The sequence below is a fragment of the Panthera onca genome, chromosome B1 (genome assembly GCF_046562875.1).
Source record: "Panthera onca isolate mPanOnc1 chromosome B1, mPanOnc1 haplotype 2, whole genome shotgun sequence".
NCBI classification, from domain to species: Eukaryota; Metazoa; Chordata; class Mammalia; order Carnivora; family Felidae; genus Panthera; species Panthera onca.
The window spans coordinates 39,993,483-40,016,723 of NC_138342.1; the positions used below are offsets into that span (position 1 = coordinate 39,993,483).

At 38.3% G+C, this 23,241-nt stretch overlaps 1 protein-coding gene, 1 long non-coding RNA gene and 1 pseudogene across 9 annotated transcripts in view; 1 reads left to right on the plus strand and 2 right to left on the minus strand.

Annotated features, from left to right (window-relative positions):
• The window catches only part of CORIN (corin, serine peptidase), a 253,425-nt gene that overhangs the window by 85,312 nt on the left and 144,872 nt on the right, over window positions 1-23,241 (minus strand). For 7 of the 8 annotated variants that reach the window (XM_078446147.2, XM_078446148.2, XM_078446145.2 and 4 more), the window contains exons 6-7: window positions 12,075-12,188; window positions 394-501 (exon numbers count right to left, since the gene is read on the minus strand). In XM_078446147.2, coding sequence (XP_078302273.2) covers window positions 394-501; window positions 12,075-12,188 — 222 coding nt within the window. The remainder of the gene's footprint in view (window positions 1-393; window positions 502-12,074; window positions 12,189-23,241) is intronic. The other variant, XM_078446144.2, reaches the window with a different exon arrangement.
• Window positions 12,151-23,241, plus strand: part of LOC144616188 (uncharacterized) — a 35,929-nt gene continuing 24,838 nt past the window's right edge. Inside the window, exon 1 of the long non-coding RNA XR_013555298.2 lies at window positions 12,151-12,439. This is a non-coding gene — a long non-coding RNA (uncharacterized LOC144616188). The remainder of the gene's footprint in view (window positions 12,440-23,241) is intronic.
• LOC144616002 (NIF3-like protein 1 pseudogene) lies at window positions 20,401-21,674 on the minus strand (annotated as a pseudogene).

The following is a 23,241-nucleotide window of genomic DNA, read 5'->3' on the forward strand; positions in this document are numbered from 1 at the left end:
CCAACTATAAACTCTATGATGTACACACAACAATACATCTGTCTGTGAAGTTTTGCTCAAGAGCTCAAAATCTAAATATGGGCCACTGGCCCTAACCAGAAAAGAAATACAACACTTTCAAGGAGAAAATTTTAACATATTAACAATCGTTACCCATCTTTCCACTCTACTTCTTAAGCACTGCATTATTGTGACTTTAAGAAATACTACATTGACACATAAGACATGACTGAGACGAGTAATTGGAAAAAACCTCCTCTTTCTAAAAATAAGGAAACCAGCCATTTTGCAAGTTAACCTGCTAATCACGTGAACAAACAATGAGCTACGAATTCTGGACTATGCACGTCTGTCATTTTAAATGAAAACCTTCAGGGAAACAATACTACTTACCACAGTTCTGCTCCTCACTCAGGTCCCCACAGTCATCATATCCGTCACACACAAGGCTATAATTAAGGCACTTGCCCGTGTGACAGTGAAACAAATCCTCACTGCAATCTGTATATAAGAGAAGCCGCTGATATGTCATCAGAGCAGAACAGGATGTTATAGGATATTCATTTAACAAAAGCATATCACGGGAGGGAAATCATAATGGTAACCAGGTCCACATCTACTGTTTTACCAGTGAGGAGACTGTGATGCAGAGACATCAAAGGTCTTGTTCAAGATCACTTACCAAGTTCCTGCAGAGCGAGGACTAGAACCTTCTGGCTCCCAAACCAATGCTTCTAACACTTTCTGAAAGTCTTTATCTGAGATCCACTTTATGTTACCTGAAAGCTCTTTTATAGTCAAATACGAGCACAGACACTCTCAACTCAACAAAGTTCCTAATGAAATTCATGTTCGTGCAGAATGAATGACTTTTAATACAGGCTGAGTAGTTATTTCCTTAAAACATTTCCTTTAAAATGAAAGTCTAGGGGCACCTGGGTGGCACAGTTGGTGGAGTGTCCAACTCTAGATTCAGCTCAGGTCATGATCTCATGGTTTGTCGGATCAAATTCCATGTTGGGCTCTGCACTGACAGCACAGAGCCTGCTTGGGATTCTCTCTCTCTCTCTCTCTCTCTCTCTCTCTGTCTCTCCCCCACTTGCACTCTCTCTCTCTCTCTCAAAATAACTAAACTTTAAAAAAGAAAATAAAATGAAAGTCTAGTTTTGTCCGTGATAAGCATGAACAGAATGGAGAGAAAAAGTTATTTAGATTATAAGGTTGTTATTTTCACACACACAATATCATTTAAGTCAACTCAGTGTTTCATAACATGACCCTCAAATAATCAGTACTGGGCTAGATTATGGTGACAAGATAAGATTAAGTGCTATGTAACCTCCAGAAGCTTAAAGTTTAATGTTGAAATAAGTAATATGGAAGGACTTGGACTTGGTCCTTGTACTAGATCTTGTACTTGGGTGAACCAGATACTTGGGCACCCTGGTTCTGCCATCTACTACTAGCTGTGAGAACTTGAATAACTGGAGTGGTTACAGTCTATGAATCTGTAAACTGATTTATGAAACTAGGATAATATCAATTACTTAATAGGGTTTGGGGAAGAGATTAATAAATATGTGTAATGTAAATTAATATGTGTAAGATGCCAGTACAATTCAATGCAAAAATAACACTCTTCAACAAATGGTGTTGGGCCAATTGCAAAATTAAGTCTAGCTTTTCCCTCAAACTGTATACAAAAACTGTCTCAAAGTGGATCACAGACTTCAATGTAAGAGCTAAAATTATGAAGTTTCTAGAAAAAAAAAAAAACAGGAAACAATCTTTTTGACCTTGGAAGAATTCTTAGGTATAACAACAAAAGCACAAGCCATTACAAAAATAATAATAGCAAATGGACTTCATTAAAGGCTTGTGCTTCAAAAGATACTACTAAGAAAATGAAAAGACAAACCACATACTGGAATAAGTAGTTGCAAGTCATGTATCAGATAAAGGACTTACATCCAGAATATATATAGAACTTCTAGATTCAATAACAAGACAACCCAATTTCAAATACGTGAAAGAATTGAATAGAAAATCTTCACAAAAGACATACAAAGGAGACATAAAAAAGTGCTCAATATAATTAGTCATTAGGGAAAGGCAAATTAAAACCACAATAAGATACCATTACATATCCCCTAAGATGGTAATTAATAATAATAACAATAACAATAAACAGAAAATACCAAGTATTGGCAAGGATTTTGAGAAACTGAAGCTCTCATATATACTTGCTGGGGAGGTAAAATAATAATGCTACATTAGAAAGCAGTATGGCAGCTTTTCATAAAGTTAACTATAAACCTTATCATATGATTCATGATTTCCATCCTTAGAAATCTACCCAAGAAAAATGAAACATACATCCACACAAAGACTTGTATGCAAATGTCTGTGGCAGCATTATTTATAATAGCCAAAGACTAGAAACCAAACGCTCACCAGCTGGTGAATGAATAATCAAAATATAGAATACTCAAATGATGAAATACTATCCAGCAATTAAAAATATCATACCATTGATACATGTGACAGTACAGATGAATCTCAAAACCATTATGCTAAATAAAAGAATTCAGATACAAAGACTACATATTGTATGACCCATTTATGAAATTCCCAGAAAAAGAAAACTTACAGAGACAGAGATCAGAGCAGTGGTTACCTGTGGCTGAAGGGGTGGGAATGGGGACTGACTACAAATAGGTGGGAGGGAAATCTGAGGGGAGATGAAGAAGTTCTAGAAGTGGATTGTGGTGGTGGTCACACAACTCCATAAATTTACTAAAAATCAATGGGATAACATATGGTAAGGAAATTGTACCTCAATAAAGTTATAAAAATGTTTTAAATCAATATGTGTTAGGAAGCCTGCATTTAATAGAAATGAGATTTCTTAAAAGTATTTTCTCTTATTTAAAGTGAATTACGTTCAAAATACAGATTCTTTTTTTTAATTTGTTTAAATGTTTATTTATTTTTGAGAGAGAGAGAGAGAGAGACAGAGTGTGAGTGGGAGAGGGGCAGAGAGAGAGGGAGACACAGATTTTGAAGCAGGCTCCAGGCTCTGAGCTGTCAGCACAAACTCAAACTCACGGACCATGACACCATGACCTGAGCTGAAGTCGGACGCTTAACCCACTGAGCCACCCAGGTGCCCCCAAAATACAGATTCTTAAGGCTGGAGAGGGATCATGGAAGACAGGATATCAGTAGAGTGGATGGGATGAAAGTTTCAGCATGATTCAAGCAGAAGGAATAGCAAGAACAAAGGGGACACGTTTGAGGACAAGTCTACTTGGCTGATGAAGACCAAGAATCTAATTGTCTCCTAAATTCTACCTGATTTCTTCTCCTCAAGCATAAGTCTGCATCTCCCATGACTGGCGATGGGTACCTCTTCACTGTAAACATCCCAGACTCTATAATAATTCCTTACCAAAATTCTTGGGCATGGATCAGTTAAACTGTTGGCCACATACATCAAAATATTATACTTGTTACATGAATTATAAGTTTCTATTTCACAAAGCGTTCTTCGAAGAAGCTACTTACATACTTGTAGGGTCATATCGTTTAAAAAATGTAATGTTCCTTAGGGACCATCTATCTGTTCAGTGCCTACATTAAGAGGGTGTGTATGTGGACAACACACACACATGTGTCTACATACATGCTCCCACTTCTACACACACAGAACTCTGTAAGTGCTTTTTATTTATTTCGCCCAGGCTGAATAAGTTTAATAACACGGATGACCATCATAAAGGAAAATAATTAAAAAGAGGTCCCAGTTTTCACCTGACAGGACTATTTCCTCCCATTCAGCAGAGGGCGCTAAATCCCCACCCTGCACCCCAGGCTGCACACATGCTGAGTCAAGAAAGGTTACAAACTTTGATTCTCCTGCCCACTCTGCAAAGTTAGGGAATTTGTGCATCAAAATATATACATTTCCTTGGGAAATTTGAAAAAAAAATCTTTCTTATTATTGTTTTGTTTTTAATCTAAATTACTCTTGTAGCAGGTTTTGAATCAGTATGCTAGAATCAGCAATAACCAGGGGCCTCAATTTGACCATCGCGCAAAATGGTCATTTTGCATTCCCCAGAGGAGGGAGTGGGGTGGACGGGGTGACATATTTTAAACGATAGGAGTTAATTTTCTTTTTTTTTAAGCAGTACATTTCACTTTTTTTTTTTTTTTTTTGATGGTAAGACTGGGGAATCAAATACTTCTTTTAGAATCTGATTAACCTTGGAACACGCCAAAAATTTCCAATGATTCATGCATCCCTTCTGTGAGGCCCATTCTAAAAACGTTGCATATTAAAACACCTTGCTGTAGATATTTTTTTAAATTAATGCTGTCATCTATTAAATTATTTCATAAAAATAAACATTTATTTCATAAATGGAGATGACTCAAGCATTTTTTTTTTAATTCTTCATTATTCACACAGGTGCAGATTGAACTTTCCACTGTTACCACTTCCTTGGTTAGAAGCCATTTTCCGAGGATAGATACAAAATGAGCTGCATTTGGAAAACAACTTGTTACCTCCCTGAGGTCTGCGTGATTAGTAAACACACAGAACCTTAACCAGAGGCGCTGCGCAGCCAGAAATGCATAGCAAACAGCAAAGATCACAGTGCCTCCTTTTATTGGAATAAATGTTTATTTGGACTGAAAAGAGATGCCAGCACCATTTAGGGCCAACAAATCAAAATTTTCAAAAGCTTCTTGCTATGATTTTCTTGCTCAATACAAGCATAACTTTACATAACCTAAGGTAGATGTTTTTCTAGATACAGATTTTTTTTCTTTAATGAGTACCTGATACAAAATGTTACTTCTGCAGTTCTTGCATGTTGGTATTTATTTCAATTTGGCATCTTACTCTATTAACTTTCATCTCTCAAAATTATCATTAAATTAAAGGAGAAAACTAAGGAACAGAAAAGTTTTTATCAAGAGCTTCATTCACTTTTCTCAATCTCTACAAGTCTATGAACATAATTGTGTTGCCTCAATTCAAGATTCAAGTATGGATGCTCAATTTCCACCCAGAGGCGCCCTCATTTTGAGACGACCCGAGAGGTTAAATAGTTTGCCCGCAGTTGCCCAGCTCATTATGGTTACCCAGGTTTCTTGATTCCTGGGGTTTCTGACTATTGGTTTTTAGCTCTAAAGGAGGACTTCTCAATAGCAGTACTATTGACAAATTGGGAGTGGGTAATTCTTTGTGGGGACAATCCTGTGCATTGTAGGATGCTGACCAGCATCTCTGGCCTCTACCCACTAAATGCCAGTAGCACCTCCTCCAAACTCCATACTCGTGACAGTCAAATTTGTCTCCAAATATTGCAAAATGTCCCCTCAGAGGGGGGGTGGGGGAGAGGTGGGGCAAAACTGCCTTCTCTTGAGAATCACTGAACTAGATTTTCCAAACATCACCTGTGTCCAAGGCCTGGTTTCAATCCCATCTTTTCATCAGCTTTCTCCACACTAATCTTACTCCTAATGATCTTGCCCTTGTCATATAGTCATAGAACCTACGGCCCCTGCCTTTTTGTTTGTACCAGTCTTCTTTCCCTTTGTGACATCTCTTCTACTGTATTGCTCTAAAGTACCATATTCAATGATCTCCGTATTCATGTTATTCCTCTGATTAGACTCAAAGACTCCTGAAGAAAGAAACCATGTCTTAACAGTCTTTATACTTCCTGGGTGTCTACAACATGCTTCGCACATGGCAGGAATTCAAGAGTATTCAATACTCTTACTGATTTGTATAATCAGATTGCTACTAAACCGAAGTGAATTTTCCAGACATCTGAAGCTTTCTCCTTCAGTGTACAGAGTAATATTTTCCTTTTTATTATTTTGATGGAAACAGTTCTAGTATTTACTTGCATCCCTGCCTTTTAGGAAACAGAATATGGTCAATGTGGTCATTTTTGGTGATTCAGAAACATCATATGGAACACCAGTTTTTCTTTTGTGCTTCTTTTCTAAAATAGTTTCACGTGGTGCTGGTTTTAAAGTTGGGGTGGATGTTTTCATGTTTCTGTTTCCTCTTCAATTACCCCCCTGACCTTTATGAGCGGCCTTATGGCTTCCGGTGACCATCCTTTACACCTTGGAGGTGAGAAGTGGTGGGCAGAGGTGGAGGTGAGCTGGCATGGGGAGCAAAGATGTGGTGAATAAAAACGCAATAACCACAATAGCAACCAGAAGTCCTATCACTCTTGAAAGGGTTATAGCATGCCAGACAGACAATGGGCTACGTGCTTTCTAGCCAAGGATTCGGCATTCTGCACAATAGTTCTAGAGATAGTTACTGTCAATGTTTCCATCTCACTGATGAGGGCACTGAGGTCGAGAGGGATTGAGTGACTTCCCCAAGTTCACAGAAGGAGGAAATGGCAAAGCAGAGATAGGAACCCAGGAAGCCTGACTCCAGAACGTCCACCACGAGTAATCACTACACGTTGTGATCATTAGTGTAATTAATTATACTTAGAATAAGTAGTTAACACAGCATAATTAGCGTATAGTATAATTAGTATAGCTTAGAGTATAATTATACTAAAATATAAGTCAACCAATTTTACTCTAAATTCCAAGCAAATGATTTCCAAAGGTATTTGACAGTGATTGTAGGTGGCATAAAGTGTGTGGACTTTGTGGCCGCTATTTTCCTTGTGACAACCGTTTTTTCTTGAAGCTTTCTTATTCATTTGCTAAGCACTAGTTATCTACCAGACGCTGTTCTAGAGCTGGTTATACAATCAAAAGATTATAGAATGTGAGCAGCAAAAGAGACACCAGACACCCTCTAGTCCAGTGGTTTCATATCTGGCTGTATATTAGAGTTACCCTGGAAGTTTTGCAAAGGTGCTACTGCGCTCCACCTCCAGACCCACTGGATTAGGATCCCTGCAGGTGGGGCTTCCTGCAGGGCTAAAGTGCAGCCCGCCTCAGTGACAAAGAAACCCAGGAACAGAGAGGTAGGTAGCCTGCCTAAAGTCACAGAGTTAGAAATTTCTAAAAGAAAACTTTCCTTAATTTTTGAAAATATTTTCACTACCCCACTAAAATTATTCCAGGTGGTTGGAAATCCATTCATTCTACAAATACTTAGGAAGACACTGAAGGACATGACAAAATTAGTTAGTGGAGAAAGTCCGTAAGCAGTCCCAGATACCTGGCATGCCGGTGTAATAGACAATCATCGCCCAAAGTATAATAGAGCATCCAAAATAAACATTTTCCTGTCATATAAGTGATCAGAATATAATTGTTCACCAAGTCTGAACTTACACGGACAAGAGCAAGTGAAAGGCAGCACAGTTTGGGAAAAACAACAATTAGATTTGGACCCATTCAAGGCTGGATTCAGACACATAGATCAATGGAACAGGATAGACAGCCCAGAAATAAACCCACGCTTATATGGTCAATTAATCTACAACAAAGGAGGGAAGCATTTATAATGGAGAGACAGTCTCTTCAATAAATGGTATTGAGAACACTGGACAGCCACATGCAAAAGAATGAAACAGGACCACTTTCTTACACCATACACAAAAATGAACTCAAAATGGATGAAAGACCTAAATGTGAGACCTGAAACCGCAAAACTCCTAAAAGAAAATACCCGCAGTTATGCCTTGGACATCAGCCTTAGCAACACATTTATGGATAGGTCTCCCCAGGCAAAAGAAACAAAAGCAAAAATAAACTGTTGGGACTTCACCAAATAAAAAGCTTTTGAACAGTGAAGGAAACCATCAACAAAACAAAAAGGCAACCTATGGAATGGGAGAAGATATTTGCAAATGACACAGCCAATAAAGAGTTAGTATATAAAATATATAAAGAACTCATACAACTCTATACCAAAAACCCCAAATAATCTGAATAAAAATTGGGTAAAGGACCTGAATAGACATTTTTCCAAAGAAGACATACAGATGGCCAACAGACACATAAGATGCCCCACATCACTCATTATCAGGGAAATGCAAATCAAAACCACATTGAGATATCACCTCACACCTGTCAGAATAGCTAGTTCCTAAAAGACAAGAAACAACAAGTGTTAGCGAAGATGTGGAGAAAAAGGAAAACTTGTGCCCTGTTGGTGGGCATGTAAATTGGTTCAACTACTGTGGAAAACAGTATGGAGGTTCCTCAAAAAAATTAAAAATAGGAATATCATATGATCCAGTAATTCTACTACTGGGTATTTACTCCTCCCAAAATGAAAACACTAATTCAAAAAGATATGTGCACCCCTATGCTTTCTGCAGTATTATTTACAACAGCCAAGATGTGGAGGCAACCTAAGCGTCCATTGATAGATGAATGGATAAAAAAGATGTGGGGTGTGTGTGTGTGTGTGTGTGTGTGTGTGTGTGTAATGGAATATTTGGGGCCATAAAAAAGAATGAGATCTTGCCCTTTGTGACAACATGGGTAGACCTTGAGGGTATTATGCTAAGTGAAATAAGTCAGAGAAGGACAAATGTCATTATGGTTTCATGTATACATGGAATCTAGAAAACAAACAAAAACAGAAACAGACTCGTAAATACGAAGTAAAACCTGATGATTGCCAGAGGGGAGGGGACTGGGGGGGGGGTGAAATAAGGGGAGGGGATTAAGAGATACAAACTTCCAGTTATAAAATAAAGCAGTCATGGGGATGAAAAGTACAACATAGGAAATGTGGTCAATAATATTGTAAGGTGACACATGGTGACTACACTTGTGATAAGCACTGAGTACCGTACAGAATTGTTGAATTACTATGTTGTACACCTAAAACTAATATGACATTTGTGTATCAACTACACTTCAATAAAAACACATAGTAGAGAACCAGGCTCAAATCTAGCACTTTGAACAAGTGGCAAATTTGTTCATCACTGTCAACCTCAGCACTGCATCTGGACAAAAAGGGATAATACCTCCTCTGCTAAAAATTCAATCACATCATGTAAATAAATGCCACCAGCATAGTTGATTAGCATAGAGGAGGAGTCCTCCTCCTCCTATACCTGCCAGCGCCCTAGCATATCTTTCTGCTCACTCATTAGGAATGCCCAGCAAAACCGTCTTCTCCCTTCAGGAGTATGCAGGCTGCATTCACGCTCTGATTTGCATCCACGCCCTATTTCAGACTTAGCACTCCTCCTTCACCACAGGGTGGTGGACAGCGGGAGGGTGGCACCCTCAGTGAACGCACTGAAATGCCACAAGCACTGAAGGTTAAAACTCAGAATCAAATGTCCTCATGAGTCCGGAAACAATTACACTCAAAGCTTTCAATGTCTAACTAAGCATTTTCATAGACAAATATTCTGAAGGAATGTATTTTATTTCCTCAACTGACCAAGCCACATGGGTTTTGAAGTATGCTCATGAGGAAAGCCCATATCTTCCTTCATAAACTTGCAGTTCCTAGGACATTGCTATATACCTTATAGAATAGTAATACCTTCCTTGTTCAGTCACTGAGTGGAAAATTCGCTCTTTCAAAATCAATTTCAACCAATGCGGCAGAAAGCTCTTACTGTTTTAAGTGCAATGCTCACTGCAGTGGAGGAACAGAATGATGGGCCAGTGTGAGCCCACACCGGGAGTAGAGGCACATGCAGAATTTTAATAATGCCCACATGGGCCGTATTGGGAGATAAGGAAAAGATTCCACCACGATTTCCATAATTTCCATAATTCTATTGAATCATTTTAAATTCTCTAATGGGGGTGCTCTATAAAATATTTCCTCCTAATTCTACAGCAGTACTCCCTAATGTAAGTATACATCCCGTGAGAATGTTTTTCATGTAAAATCACGTGCCACAGGTTTTTCTGAACAGGTAATTCCAAAATATAAAAACAAATGTCATAGTGAAAATATTTCCAAAATATGGGTGGCATATCTGAAGTTCCATAGGATGCTAGATATTACACAAAATAAATAAAAGAATGCATGAAAAATAAATAAATAAAAGTGGGGGTATAAAGGAACAAATAATTTTGAGAAAATACAAAGCTAGGCAAAATTAAGCAAAGCTAAGCAAAAATAAGTCTTTATTTATTTATTTATTTAATGTTTATTATTTTTGAGAGAGAGAGAGAGACAGGAGCACGATCTGAGCTGTCAGCACAGAGCCCGACGCAGGGCTCGAAACCACGAACTGTGAGATCATGACTCGAGCCAAAGTCGGGCGCTCAACTAACTGAGCCACCCAGGCACCCCAATAAGTCTTTTTTTTTTTTTTTTTTTTCAACGTTTTTAATTTATTTTTGGGACAGAGAGAGACAGAGCATGAACGGGGGAGGGGCAGAGAGAGAGGGAGACACAGAATCGGAAACAGGGTCCAGGCTCCGAGCCATCAGCCCAGAGCCCGACGCGGGGCTCGAACTCACGGACCGCGAGACCGTGACCTGGCCGAAGTCGGACGCTTAACCGACTGCGCCACCCAGGCGCCCCAATAAGTCTTTTTTTTAACTGCATTTCTCAGAGCTTGCAATGTGTATGTGTTGCAACTCTCTAAAAAGTAGATTTGGCAGAATGTCTCAAATTTATTTTTTTTTCTCAAGCAGTTTTCAAGACTGAGGAACTATGGAACATGAGTTAGGGAAACACTGACCTGAAATATTATCATAATATACTGCCTTCAACACTTATGATAAATAAGCATCCTAATCCTTCAGAGAAACAAAAGGTGGTCCACCTGGCAAAGAGACCACAAGAACCTCTCAATTAAGGTCAACAGTGATGAGCTCTCACACAGCCTTGGCAACTCCTACAGGGAGTAAAACACAGCTTTTCCCGTGGTAACTTTTGCTGGTCGTATAACCATTAAAAAGCAATTAGAACACTACATATGGTTCTGCTTTGGATGCAAATCCTGCAATGTATTATTGAGATGAATTTTTCTTTTTCATCTGTTGCATAAGTGCAAAACAACTTGAAAGTTGGAATGTGTGTGTGTGTGTGTGTGTATATATATATATATATATATATATATATATATATGTAGGACCAGAATGCTTATGTCCTCTCAAAATGAGTATGTTAAAGCCTTAACCCCCAAATAACTGTATTTGGAGACAGAACCTGTAAGAAGGTGATAAAGCTTAGATGTGGCTATAAAAGTGGGGCCCTAATCTAAGTACCCTTATAAGAGGATGAGGCACCAGAGCCCTCTCTCTCTCTCTCTCACCCTCTCCCTCTCTCTCTCACCCTCTCCCACCTTCTCCCCCTCCCTCTCTGCCTCCAAAGAGGTCACGTGAGCACACAGGAAGCTGGAAGCTGCCTGTAAGCCAAGAGAACTGTCACCAGAAACTGAACTTGGTTGGCCTTGATCTTAGACTCTCCAGCCTCCAGAACTGGGAGAGAATAAATTTCTCCTATTGAAACCATGAAGTCTGCAGTGTTTTGAACGGCAGCCCAAGCAGACTACTACAATATTAGACAAGCCACCCAGCAATCGAGTCAAAACAAGCAATCAAATCAATAGCCAACAAACTGACGATGTTTATGGCTGAATCTATCAATGCATGGATTCAAAACAGTTAACACCATGGTCTCTCGCCAGGTTTTGAGAAAACCTAAACAAGAGGTTTTGCATCTGCTGGACCTGGAATGTTAAGCATCACAAGGGTGAAAATTTTCCCTATTGAAAACGTCCTTTTCCAAAAAGCTGACCTTTATAACTCATTAAACTGTAAAAACAAAAACAAAATCCTCCCCCAAACAAAATAAACAAAAAAGCCTTCTTGCAATTTTGAGCACTTGAGGCAACACAACGCCCCAGTCCTTGAGCAGCTCCATTGCAGCCTCCAGCTCCTGCCCTGCTAAGGGCATCAGGCCTTTGAAAGGTGCGCAAACCCGTACCCGTTGGCTCGCTTTAGAAAGGCAAACTAGCAGTGGTCTACGCAAAGGCCGGTGGTCGGCAGGCTCTGACGATGCAATGGCTGTGGTCTGTAGGCGCCTGACTAGGACCCGGCCGCCCGCACAACCCCCAGGGCCCCGCGCCTACTGCAATGCGCCTCATCGCTCCAGTCGTTACAGTCGTTGTGGCCGTTGCACTGCAGCTTCCGGGGCACGCAGAGCCCGCTGGCGCACAGAAAGCTCTCGCCCCCTCCGCACAGCGCTGAAATACAAGGGTGGGAACACAGCGTCAGAAGGGTTTTCCCATTAAAAGTGGGAGAAATAAAGCACAGAGGGAAAACCTTCCCTTGCTCTCCAACGGATTTGTGTCCACATGCCCTCACCGAGTTTCCTTCGGCCCTCTAGAACATGAATGGTGAAATTGCCTGGGAATAATACAAACAGTGTTTGCCTGAGAAACGCAAAAGAAAACTCATGCGGGGTGAGAGGTCTCCGTGTTCAGAGCACAAGAGGGTAGGTAGCCTTATCAATTGCACGATTTATGTGGGGAAAATACCAGATGTGAATATTTTTCTTAATACCTGCAAATTATTTAAAAATGAAGTGCTGTTAGTTGAACAAACATTAAAAACAAGAAACAAACAAACACACAAAAAACCCCAACCCTCTCCTTCTAAATTGCTGCCTGGATGGCTCAGCGGATTGTCTGACTTCGGCTCAGGTCATGACCGCAACGTTGGTGAGTTGAAGGCCCCCATGCGGCTCTGTGCTGACAGCTCAGAGCCTGGAGGCTGCTTGGGATTCTGTGTCTGCCTCTCTCTCTGCCCCTCTTCCACTCACGCTCCACCTTCCTCTCTCTCTCCCTCTCTCAAAAATAAATAAACATTAAAAAAATTAAAATGCTACACAATGCTGCACAGTAAAGTTACAGTAAAAAGAGTCCATCGCTGTGTGCTTGAACCAGGCCTAGAGACACCCTGATCTGTAGTGAAATATATTTACTTGCCTTAAAAGGATGTCAGTTGACTATATCAGTCTATTTTGGCATAAGGAATGTGAAACATGACCTAATGATTTGTTCATTCTTTTTTTTCAACATAGTTACATTTTAATATTTTTTGCTTTTAGTATTATGGTACTCTTTTTTTAATCAATATTCAATTGCTCCAAAATTACAGTAGACAAATGTAAGACAAAAAGCTAGAGAGATTTTTTTTAAGGAAAATCATTAACAAAAGGCAAAATCAGTTCCTTTTCAAAATAAAATGGGTGTTAAAATAGACTTAAATATTTGGTAATGTGCATCAAATGCCTTTCAAATGTGCATGACCTTTCACCAAGCGCCTTATTTCTTGGACTTCATACAAAGGAAATCATTATAAATAAGTGCAAGTTTTTATTTTTAAGGCTATTTGTACAATCATGATTTATAATGAGGAAATGATAGAAAAGAACTATGCAATAGTAGGAGGCTGGTTAAATAAATTTTGTTACCTTCATAATAAGAAATACTGTTAGAGCCATTGAAAAGTATACTGCAGAAAATACTTGATGTCTTAGGACAAAGTTCAAGATAATTTAAGTGGAAAAACACTGGTACGGAAAAAAAGCATAATATAATTTGGCCTAGAAAGAAGTAAATCAATGGTTACTGTGATTATCCCCAGTATTGGGATTAAAAGCAATTTTTATTTTCTTCATCTTATTTTCCTCTGTATTTTACAAATGTTCTTATAATGATGGTGTCTGTTTTTATTCAAGTGTAATTGACACATAACGTTATATTAGTTTCAGGTGCACGGCATAATAATTCAATGTTTGTATACACAGCCAAATGATCACTTCAGTCTTTCTAGTTACCATCCATCACCAGTGAAAGTTACAGATTTTTTTTCTTGTGATGGGAACTTTTAAGATTTACTCTCTTGGCAACTTGCAAATATGCACTATAATGTTATTGACTACTGTATATTTCATCCCCATGACTTATTTATTTTGTAACTAAGTTTGTACCTCTTGACCCCCATTTGCTCCCATTTCATTCACACCCAACCTCCCTCCCCTCTAGAAACCATCATTCTGTTTCTGTATCTCCATGTTTTGTTTTGTCTTCTTTGTTCCTTTGTTTTGTTTTTTAGATTCCACACATAATTGAGATCATATGGTATTTGTCTTTCTCTGTCCGACTTATTTCAGTTGGCATAATACCTTCAAGGTCCACCCATCTTGTTACAAATGGCAAAATGTCATTCTTTTTTCTTTTGGCTGAGTAGTATTCCTTTGTGTATGTGTATACCACATTTTCTTTATCCTTTCATCTATCAATAGAAACTTAGGCTGTTTACATATCTTGGCTTGTGTAAATAATGCTCAATGAATACAGGGATGCGTATATCTTTTCAATTTAATGTTTTCCTTTTCTTCAGATAAATATCCAGAAGTGGAATTACTACATCAGTGTGGTAGCTCTATTTTAATTTTTTGAGGAACCTCCATATTATTTTCCATAGTGGCTGCACCGATTTACATTTGCACCAACAGTGCATGAAGGTTCTCTTTTCTCCATATCCTTGTCAGCATTTGCTATTCCTTGTCTTTTTGATAATAACCATTCTAACAGTTGGGAAGTGATATCTCATAGTGCTTTTGATTTGCATTTCCTTGATGATCAGTGGTGTTGAGCATCTTTTCATGTGCTTGTTGGCCAACTGTATGTCTTCTTTGGAAAAATGTCTGTTCAGATCCTCTGCCCAATTTTTAAATCAGGTTGTGTTTTGTTGTTGTTTTGCTATAGAGTTGTATGAGTTCTTCATATATTTTGGATATTGATCCCTTATCAGTTACATCATTTGCAAATATCTTCTCCCATTAGTAGCTTGCCTTTCATTTTGTTGATGGTTTCCTTTGCTGTGCAGAAGGTTTTTAGTTCCAAGTAGTCCCAATTGTTTATTTTTGCTTTTGTTTTTGGAATTTGATTCAAACATTCATCACTAAGACTGATGTCAAGGAGCTTGCCACCTATGTTTTCTCCTATAAATTTTATGGTTTCAGGTCTCACATTCAAGTCTTTAATCCATTTGAGTTTATTTTTATGTGTGGTGTAAGAGAGTAGTCCAGTTTCATTCTTGAGCATATGGCTGTCCAGTTTTCCCAACACCATTTTTTAAAGAGTGTGTCCTTTCCCCGTTGTATATTCTTGTCTCCTTTGTTGTAAATTAATTGACCATATATGCACGGGTTTATGTCTGGACTCTCTATTCCTTTCCATAGATCCATGTGTCTGTTTTTTATGCCTATACCATACTGTTTTGATTACTATAACTTTATAATATAGTTTGAAACCAGGGAGCATTATACCTCCAGTTTCATTCTCTTTCTTCAAGATTGCTTTTGCTATTCAGGATCTTTTGTGATTTATACAAATTTTAGGATTGTTTTATTTCTGTGAAAAATGTCATGGATTTTTGCATCTATGTTCATTAGAGATATTGGCCTATTGCTTTCCTTTGGTTTCTTCTCCTTTTCTTTTCTTTTCTTTTCTTTTCTTTTTCTTTTTCTTCCTTTCTTATGATGTCCTAGTATGGTTTTGGTTTCAGGGTAATGCTGGCCTTGTAAAATGAGCTTGGAAGTGTCCTTTCCTCTTCAATTTTTTGGAAGAGTCTGAAAAGGATATATATAAAATCTTCAAATGTGGGGTAGAATTCACCAGTGAAGCCATCTGATCCTGGACTTCTGTTTGTTGTTGGTAGGCTTTTGAGTACTGATTAATCTCCTTACCAGTAATTGGTCTATTCAGACTTTTTATTTCTTCATTATTCAATCTTGGAAGATTATATGTTTCTAGGAATTTATCCATTTCTTCTAGGTTATCCAATTTTCTGGCACAGAATTGTTCATAGTTTCTCAAGATGTTTTATATTTCTGTGGTATCAGTTGTAACTTCTCTTCTTCCATTTCTTATTTTATTTATTTGAGCCCTCTCTCTTTTTTTTTCTTGGTGAGCGTAAAGATTTTTAAATGTTGCTTATCTTTTTAAAGATCAAGCTCTTGGTTACAAGCTCAAGTTACTTAGTTACTATTATCTTTTCAGTCTCTATTTCATTTACTTCTGCTTTGATCTTTGTTATTTCCTTAATTCTACTAACTTTGAGCTTTGCTTCTTTGTCTTTTTCTAGTTCTTTAGGTATAAGGTTAGATTGCTATTTGGGACTTTTCTTGTTGCTTGTGGTAGGCCCACATTGCTATGAACCTCCCTCTTAGAAACTACTTTTATTGCATCTCAAAGATTTGTATTTCCATTTTTATTGTCTCAAGGTATTTTTTTATTTCTCCTTTGATCTTGTCATTGACTCATTATATATTTATGTATATATTGATGTGGAGTTATTTAACCTCCACATATTTGTGACCTTTCCAGTTTTCTTCTTTGATTCCTAGTTTCATACTGTTGTGGTCAGAAAAGATGCTTGATATGATTTCAGTCTTCTTTAATTTATGAAGACCTGTTTTGGGGCCTAACATATAATCTATCTTGGAGAATGTTCCATGTGCATTTGAGAAGAATGTGTATTTTTTTGCTTTTGGATAAAATGTTCTGTAAATATCTATTAAGTCCATCTGGTCTAATATATCATTTAAGACCAATTTTTTTTATTGATTTTTTTGTCTAGATAATCTATCCATTGATGTTAATGAGGTATTAAAGGCCTCTACTATTTTGTATTCCTGTCAGTTTTTCCCTTTAGGTCTGTTAATATTTGCTTTATATATTTAGGTACTCCTATGTTACATGCATAATATTTACAAATTACTTTGTAATTTGTAACAAGAGGATCAAAATTATGATCCTCTCATTGGATTGACCCCTTTATCATTATATAATGCCCTTCTTTGCCTTTTATTACAGTGTTTGTTTTAAAGTCTATTTTGTTTCATATAAACATAGCTACCCCAGCTTTCTTTCGGGTTCTGTTTGCATGGAACATCTTTTTCCATCTCTTCACCTGCAGTCTTTGAGTGCCATTACATCTGAAGTGAGTCTCTTGTAGGTACAAAAAAATGGATTTTTATTAGAATTTTTTTTTTTTATCCAGCCACTCCATGTTTTTTGGTGGGAGAATTTAGTCAATTTACATTTATTTATTTTTTTTTAAATCTTCAGTGATACTTTATTTTTTTTTAAACTATAAATGATATATTTGGGGGTATTTGTAGTTATTTATAAATGTTAGCATGCCAGTAAAGAAAAGTTAGAGTAGTAGCAAAACTAAAAGGCAACCGACAGAATGGGAGAAGATATTTGCAAACGACGTATCAGATAAAGGGTTAGTATCCAAAATCTATAAAGAACTTATCAAACTCAACACCCAAAAAACAAATAATCCAGTGAAGAAATGGGCAAAAGACATGAATAGACACTTCTCCAGAGAAGACATCCAGATGGCCAACTGACACATGAAAAAATGCTCAACATCACTCATCATCAGGGAAATACAAATCAAAACCACAATGAGATACCACCTTACACCTGTCAGAATGGCTCACATTAACAACTCAGGCAACAACACATGTTGGCGAGGACGCGGAGAAACAGGATCTCTTTTGCATCGTTGGTAGGAATGCAAGCTGGTGCAGCCACTCTGGAAAGCAGTATGGAGGTTCCTCAAAAAACTAAAAATAGAACTACCCTACAACCCAGCAATTGCACTCCTAGGCAGTTATCCACGGGATGCAGATGTGCTGTTTCAAAGGGACACATGCACCCCCATGTTTATAGCAGCACTATCAACAATAGCCAAAGTATGGAAAGGACCTCAATGTCCATCGATGGATGAATGGATAAAGAAGATGTGAGATATATATATATATATATATATATATATATATATATATATACACATTATACACACACACACGCACACACACACACACAATGGAGTATTACTCGGCAGTCAAAAAGAATGAAATCTTGCCATTTGCAACTACATGAATGGAACTGGAGGGTGTTATGCTAAGTGAAATTAGTCAGAGAAAGACAAATGTCATATGACCTCACTCATATGAGGACTTTAAGAGACAAAGCAGATGAACATAAAGGAAGGGAAACAAAAATAATATAAAAACGGAGGGGGACAAAACAGAAGAGACTCATAAACTGGAGAACAAACTGAGGGGTACTGGAAGGGTTGTGAGAGGGGGGATGGGCTAAATGGGTAAGGGACATTAAGGAATCTACTCCTGAAATCATTGTTGCACTATATGCTGACTAATTTGGATGTAAATTTAAAAAATAAAAAACAAAAAGTTACAGTAGTAATGTCATTCTTTGAGAAAAAAACTATTTGGCAATAAGTTTGACCAATCATAAAGAAATTATATGATCAATTAACCCCTTCTGGAACTCTATCCAAAAGAATCCACAACCTTCAACTTGATTAACTGTTAAAGGTAAAATCATGCTATACCTTAAGTGTGCCATAAATTTAAAATGGTTTGATAATGACTGGCCCCAGGCTATTTCTTAAGCATCATCTCTGACCATACCTTCCCTGCCTCCTGCTTTCTGCCCTCACAATAATGAATTGGTTACTTGGGCTTTTTCAATGCGTTGTGCTGTTTCTTTACACTTACTGTGTTTGTTCAAGCTGTACCTTTTGACTGAATTCTACCCACTTCCCCCAGAAAACCTTCCTTGTAGGCCCTCTGCATATTTTTGGCACAATCACAATAACTCTTAACTATTATCCAATTAAGTTGAAGTATTAAACTCTTAAGTATTATCCAATTTCTGTCCTATTCTCCCCACATAAAACACAAACAATAACTGAAGCAAATACCATTGAGATAGTATCTCAAAGCTGTCTGCTGTCTCATTCTCTCACTTGGACATTGTTGATGGTCTCTCATCAAAGCTCTCTACTTGGCTTCTGACACTGCTGATCTTCTCCCACCTCCTCTCTTGGCTCCTCCTCCAACTCTCTAACTGGGTGCATTTCTTAAGGCTCAGTCCAATTGGTTATTTCTGTAGTGAATTAATATTACAGGTGAATCACCAAGAATAATTTGTAAGTTAGGATCCCAAATCCTCCAGGAGATAAGATTGGTAGGAAAGGGGTCCTACAAAAGAAATGTAAAATTGGTCTAATCTTTATTTATTTTTGAGAGAGAGAGAGAGAGAGCGTGAACAGTGGAGGAACAGAGAGAGAAGGAGACACAGAATCCAAAGCAGGCTCCAGGCTCTGAGCTGTCAGCACAGAGCCTGACGTGGGGCTCGAACCCACGAGCTGAGAGATCATGACCTGAGCCGAAGTTGGACGCTTAACCGACCGAGCCACCCAGGAGCCCCATGTTAGACAGCATTTTTAAAAGATTTTCTTTTCTCATTATCAAAGTAACATGCTCAGCATAAATTAGAAATATACATGTATACAAGCATTCAAAAGAAAAACCTTCCATCATACCACCCAGAGAAAATGGCAGTTACAATGGATTACTTTTCCTTCAGGATTTCTTACATACCTCCTATATCAGTCTTATCATCCATGCTGATTAAGAAGTAGTTAAGAACCCAGACTCTGGAGCCAGACTGCTTGAGTTTGTGTCCTAACTCCATCACTTCCTAACTATGTGGCCTTGGGCAAACTCTTTAACCTCTGTTTCAGTTTCTTCATCTGTAAAATGGGGATAATAATAACTATATTCTTGTTTATAAAGAATTGAAAATATTTATAACATACTTAAGAGAGTGCCTGGCACAAAATTAATATTATATAATTTCTGGTATTATTTTGAAAGCTAACCATTTTTATATATTACTAATAAAATTACAGGTGAGTTACCTAAAAGCAATAAAATAATAGTTATGAATAATTCTCATGTATATTAAGAAAAAAAACCTCCCTCTGATTTTGAAATTTAGGTGAGAGATTAGTAATCTAGAAACAGGAACATACAGACAGACCTTATCACCCTCTAGAGGCTACTACCTAGAAATCAGTGTTCCAATCTGAAGTTTTTTAAAAGTATGTTTTCACTTTTATTTTTTTAATATTTATTTTTGAGAAAGAGAGAGCACTAGTGGGGGAGACACAGAGAGAGGGGGAGAGAGAACCCCAAGCAGGCTCTGTGCTGTCAGCCCAGAGCCCCATAAAGGGCTCAATCCCACAAACCAGGAGATCATGACATGAGTTGGTTGAGTCAGACGCTCAACCAACTAAGCCACCCAGGGGCCCCTAAAAGTATGTTTTTAAACTGGTTAAGGGCAGAAAGATCTAGAATGACACATTCCACCTTTAATTAAGCTAAAGAGACAATTACTTGAGCTACTTACCAAGAATGTTAAGTAAACAGATTTTAGTTGCTCTTTCCTGGAGTTTATAATGAATATATACTTTACATTGTATATTCTTAGTTCATCTTTTATGATGAATATTTGTTCTTTAATGGTAGTTACGTCATGGTTTTCACCATATGAGCTACAGGACATTTGGTGAAGCAGATTTAGAAGCCAGAAATAAGTACATTCTAAGACATTCTTCCACAAGGATACCAACTCTGTTGATTCTCGTTATGCATTCACATTGGGAACCAATCAGTTTGTCGATTTTGTCATCCTGTTGTTCCTGTATGCTGTGCACCACATGAAGAGGGTCCCTGTCTGTTTCTGACAGGATAATATTAACCTTATTTTCCTAAGGGAGCACCTAGCATATCTTGAAGATCAGAAAGAAAGCTTCACTCGATGTTGCTGTGTTGACACAGGAAGACATTTATTCCTTGGGGTGCAGCATACAGAGCATCACGACGGGACATCTCACTTGTGAGGGAAAGGTCGGCCACTGCCAACCTGCAGCACAGTGCTCCTAGAACCAGTGCACAGGGTCACAGCTTTGACTGGAGACACCAAGGTCCTTCTTACCTCAAGAGCAAGGCGACCATGAGATAGTTTAAAGTGACTTTTGATTCACACAATCATGGCTGCCAAGGAAACAGACACATCCACTGTGCACAACTGTCCCATTCCAGCATGTGGGAGCCGAGGCTTCCCCAGTGACAGAACTTCAGTCTTCTGATAAAATGTCTGCTCTTAGAAAGAACAGCCACCACCTGCATCAAATCCCCCTGACTACAATTCAGACTAATCCACGTTTGTTCTTCATCATCAGTCCTGGTAGAAGAAGTGACAGAAACACGCACAATTCCTTTCACTGCAGAAATGACTTTGGCCGGTCCGTGGGTGCAGTTAACACCGAATTCTACCCTGTACATTTCCCTTGTGGGGTAGTTGGGAGCTTTGGAAGGATGTATGGGCCTGGAGGTGCAAACTCCAAGCCCTTAAACCAACTGGCTGCTGACTTCTTGAGGTGTGGCATCCTGGGCTGTGTGAGAAGAATAAATATGGATGGTTTCCCAGAGCCAGGAGCACCAGGCACTCCTTCCAGGTTTTCCAGGTTATGTGCTTCAAGGGTCAGAAAATAGGCGGATGGTAGGAGAGAATGAGACCTGCCTTCTTTTGCAGCGCCTCCTGCATCACTTCTGCAGTCAAGTTATTGGTAAGGAAGAGTGTGTTCACAGTGTGTTGCGGGATTGGTTCCACCATAATCCAACATTGTCCCAACTTTCAGCAAGTGAGAGGGATGCAAAGTTATTCAAGGAGGAAAGCAGAGCCTTCAAATCCATGAAGGAATGGGGATTTGCAGATCAGGGAATGGACAAGCCAGACTATTGTGGGAATGAGGTGTACACGAGATGATAACGTACAGAAATCAGGGAACACTGAGTACCTCTCATTTCAGTCCCACGTCAGACCTTTTCCAGGACAATGAAGAGACCAGGCATGGCCAGAAGCTCCTGAGTCAGGACCCCTGCCCTACTCATGCCCTATGCTCTTGTGGGACAAACCAGTTTTCTGCCCCATCTCCTCGTCTGCCTCCTTTCGCAGCAGCACCTCCCACAGCCACCACAACGTGAGTCCTAGTCCATTTACATTTAAAGTAATTATTAGGTAGGTACTTACTGCCATTCGGTTCATTGCCTCCTGGCTGCTTTCTAGTTCTTTGTTCCTTCTTCTCTTGCTCTCTTCCCTTATGGTTTGATGAGTTTGTTTTTTTGGGGTTTTTTTTTGGATATGGACTTTTTTTTTGGAAATAAGGTCTTTTATTTGTTTTTTAAAAATCTTTTATTCAATTTATTTAAACGAATACAGACAAAAACCAATATTTACCCATTTCTTCCACCTCCCCCTAGACTCTGCCTCTTGCAAACACCAATCTGTTCTCTGTGTCCATGAGTTTGGTGTTTTGTTTTGCTTTTGTTTGTTTGTAAGATTCCACCTATAAGAGGGATCATGTGGTATTTGTCTTTCTTTGACTTTTCCCTTGGCATAATGCCTTCGAGGTCCATATATGTTGTCACAAATGGTAAAATTTCCTTTTTTTATGGTTCTTTTTTAATGGTTCAGTAATATTCCATTACATACACACACACACACACACACACACACACACACGTATGTATATACCATTCATCCATTGATGGACACTTTGGTTGTTTCCATATCTTGACTATTAAAAATAATGCTTCAATGAATGTGGGAATGCATATACAATTTTGAATTAGTGTTTCCCTTTTCTTCAGATAAAGTCCCAGAACTGGAATTACTAGACCACATGGTAGTTCTACTTTTAATTTTTTGAGGAAACTCCATTCTGTTTTCCATAGGGGTTGAGGCACCAATTCCACTTCTACCCACAGTGTACAAGGTTCTCTTTTTGCCACACCCTCACCAACAGTTGTTGTCTTTCTTTTTTATTTCTTGTCTTTTTGATAATAGCCATTCTAACAGAGGTGAGGTGATATCTCATTGTGCTTTTGATTTGCATTTCCCTGATTGTCAGTGATGTTGGGCATCGTTTCAGTTACCTTTTGGCCATCTGCATGTCTTTGGAAAAATGTCTATTCAGATCTTCTATCCATTTTAATTAATCATTTAATTAATTACTATTTTAATTCCAGTATAGTTTACATGCGGTTAATTATTTTATATGTATTAATTATATTAATTAATTATATTACTTTCAGATATAATATAATGATTCAACAATTCTGTACATTACTCAGTGCTCGTCATGATAAGTGTACTCTTAATCCCCATTGCCTATTTCACCCGTCCTCCCACCCGCCTCCTCTCTGGCAACCACCAATTTAGTCCCCATATTTCAGAGTCTGGTTTTTTGTTTGTCTCTTTTTTTCTTTGTTCATTTGTTTCGTTTCTTAATTTCCACATATAAATGAACTCATATGGTACCTGTCTTTGT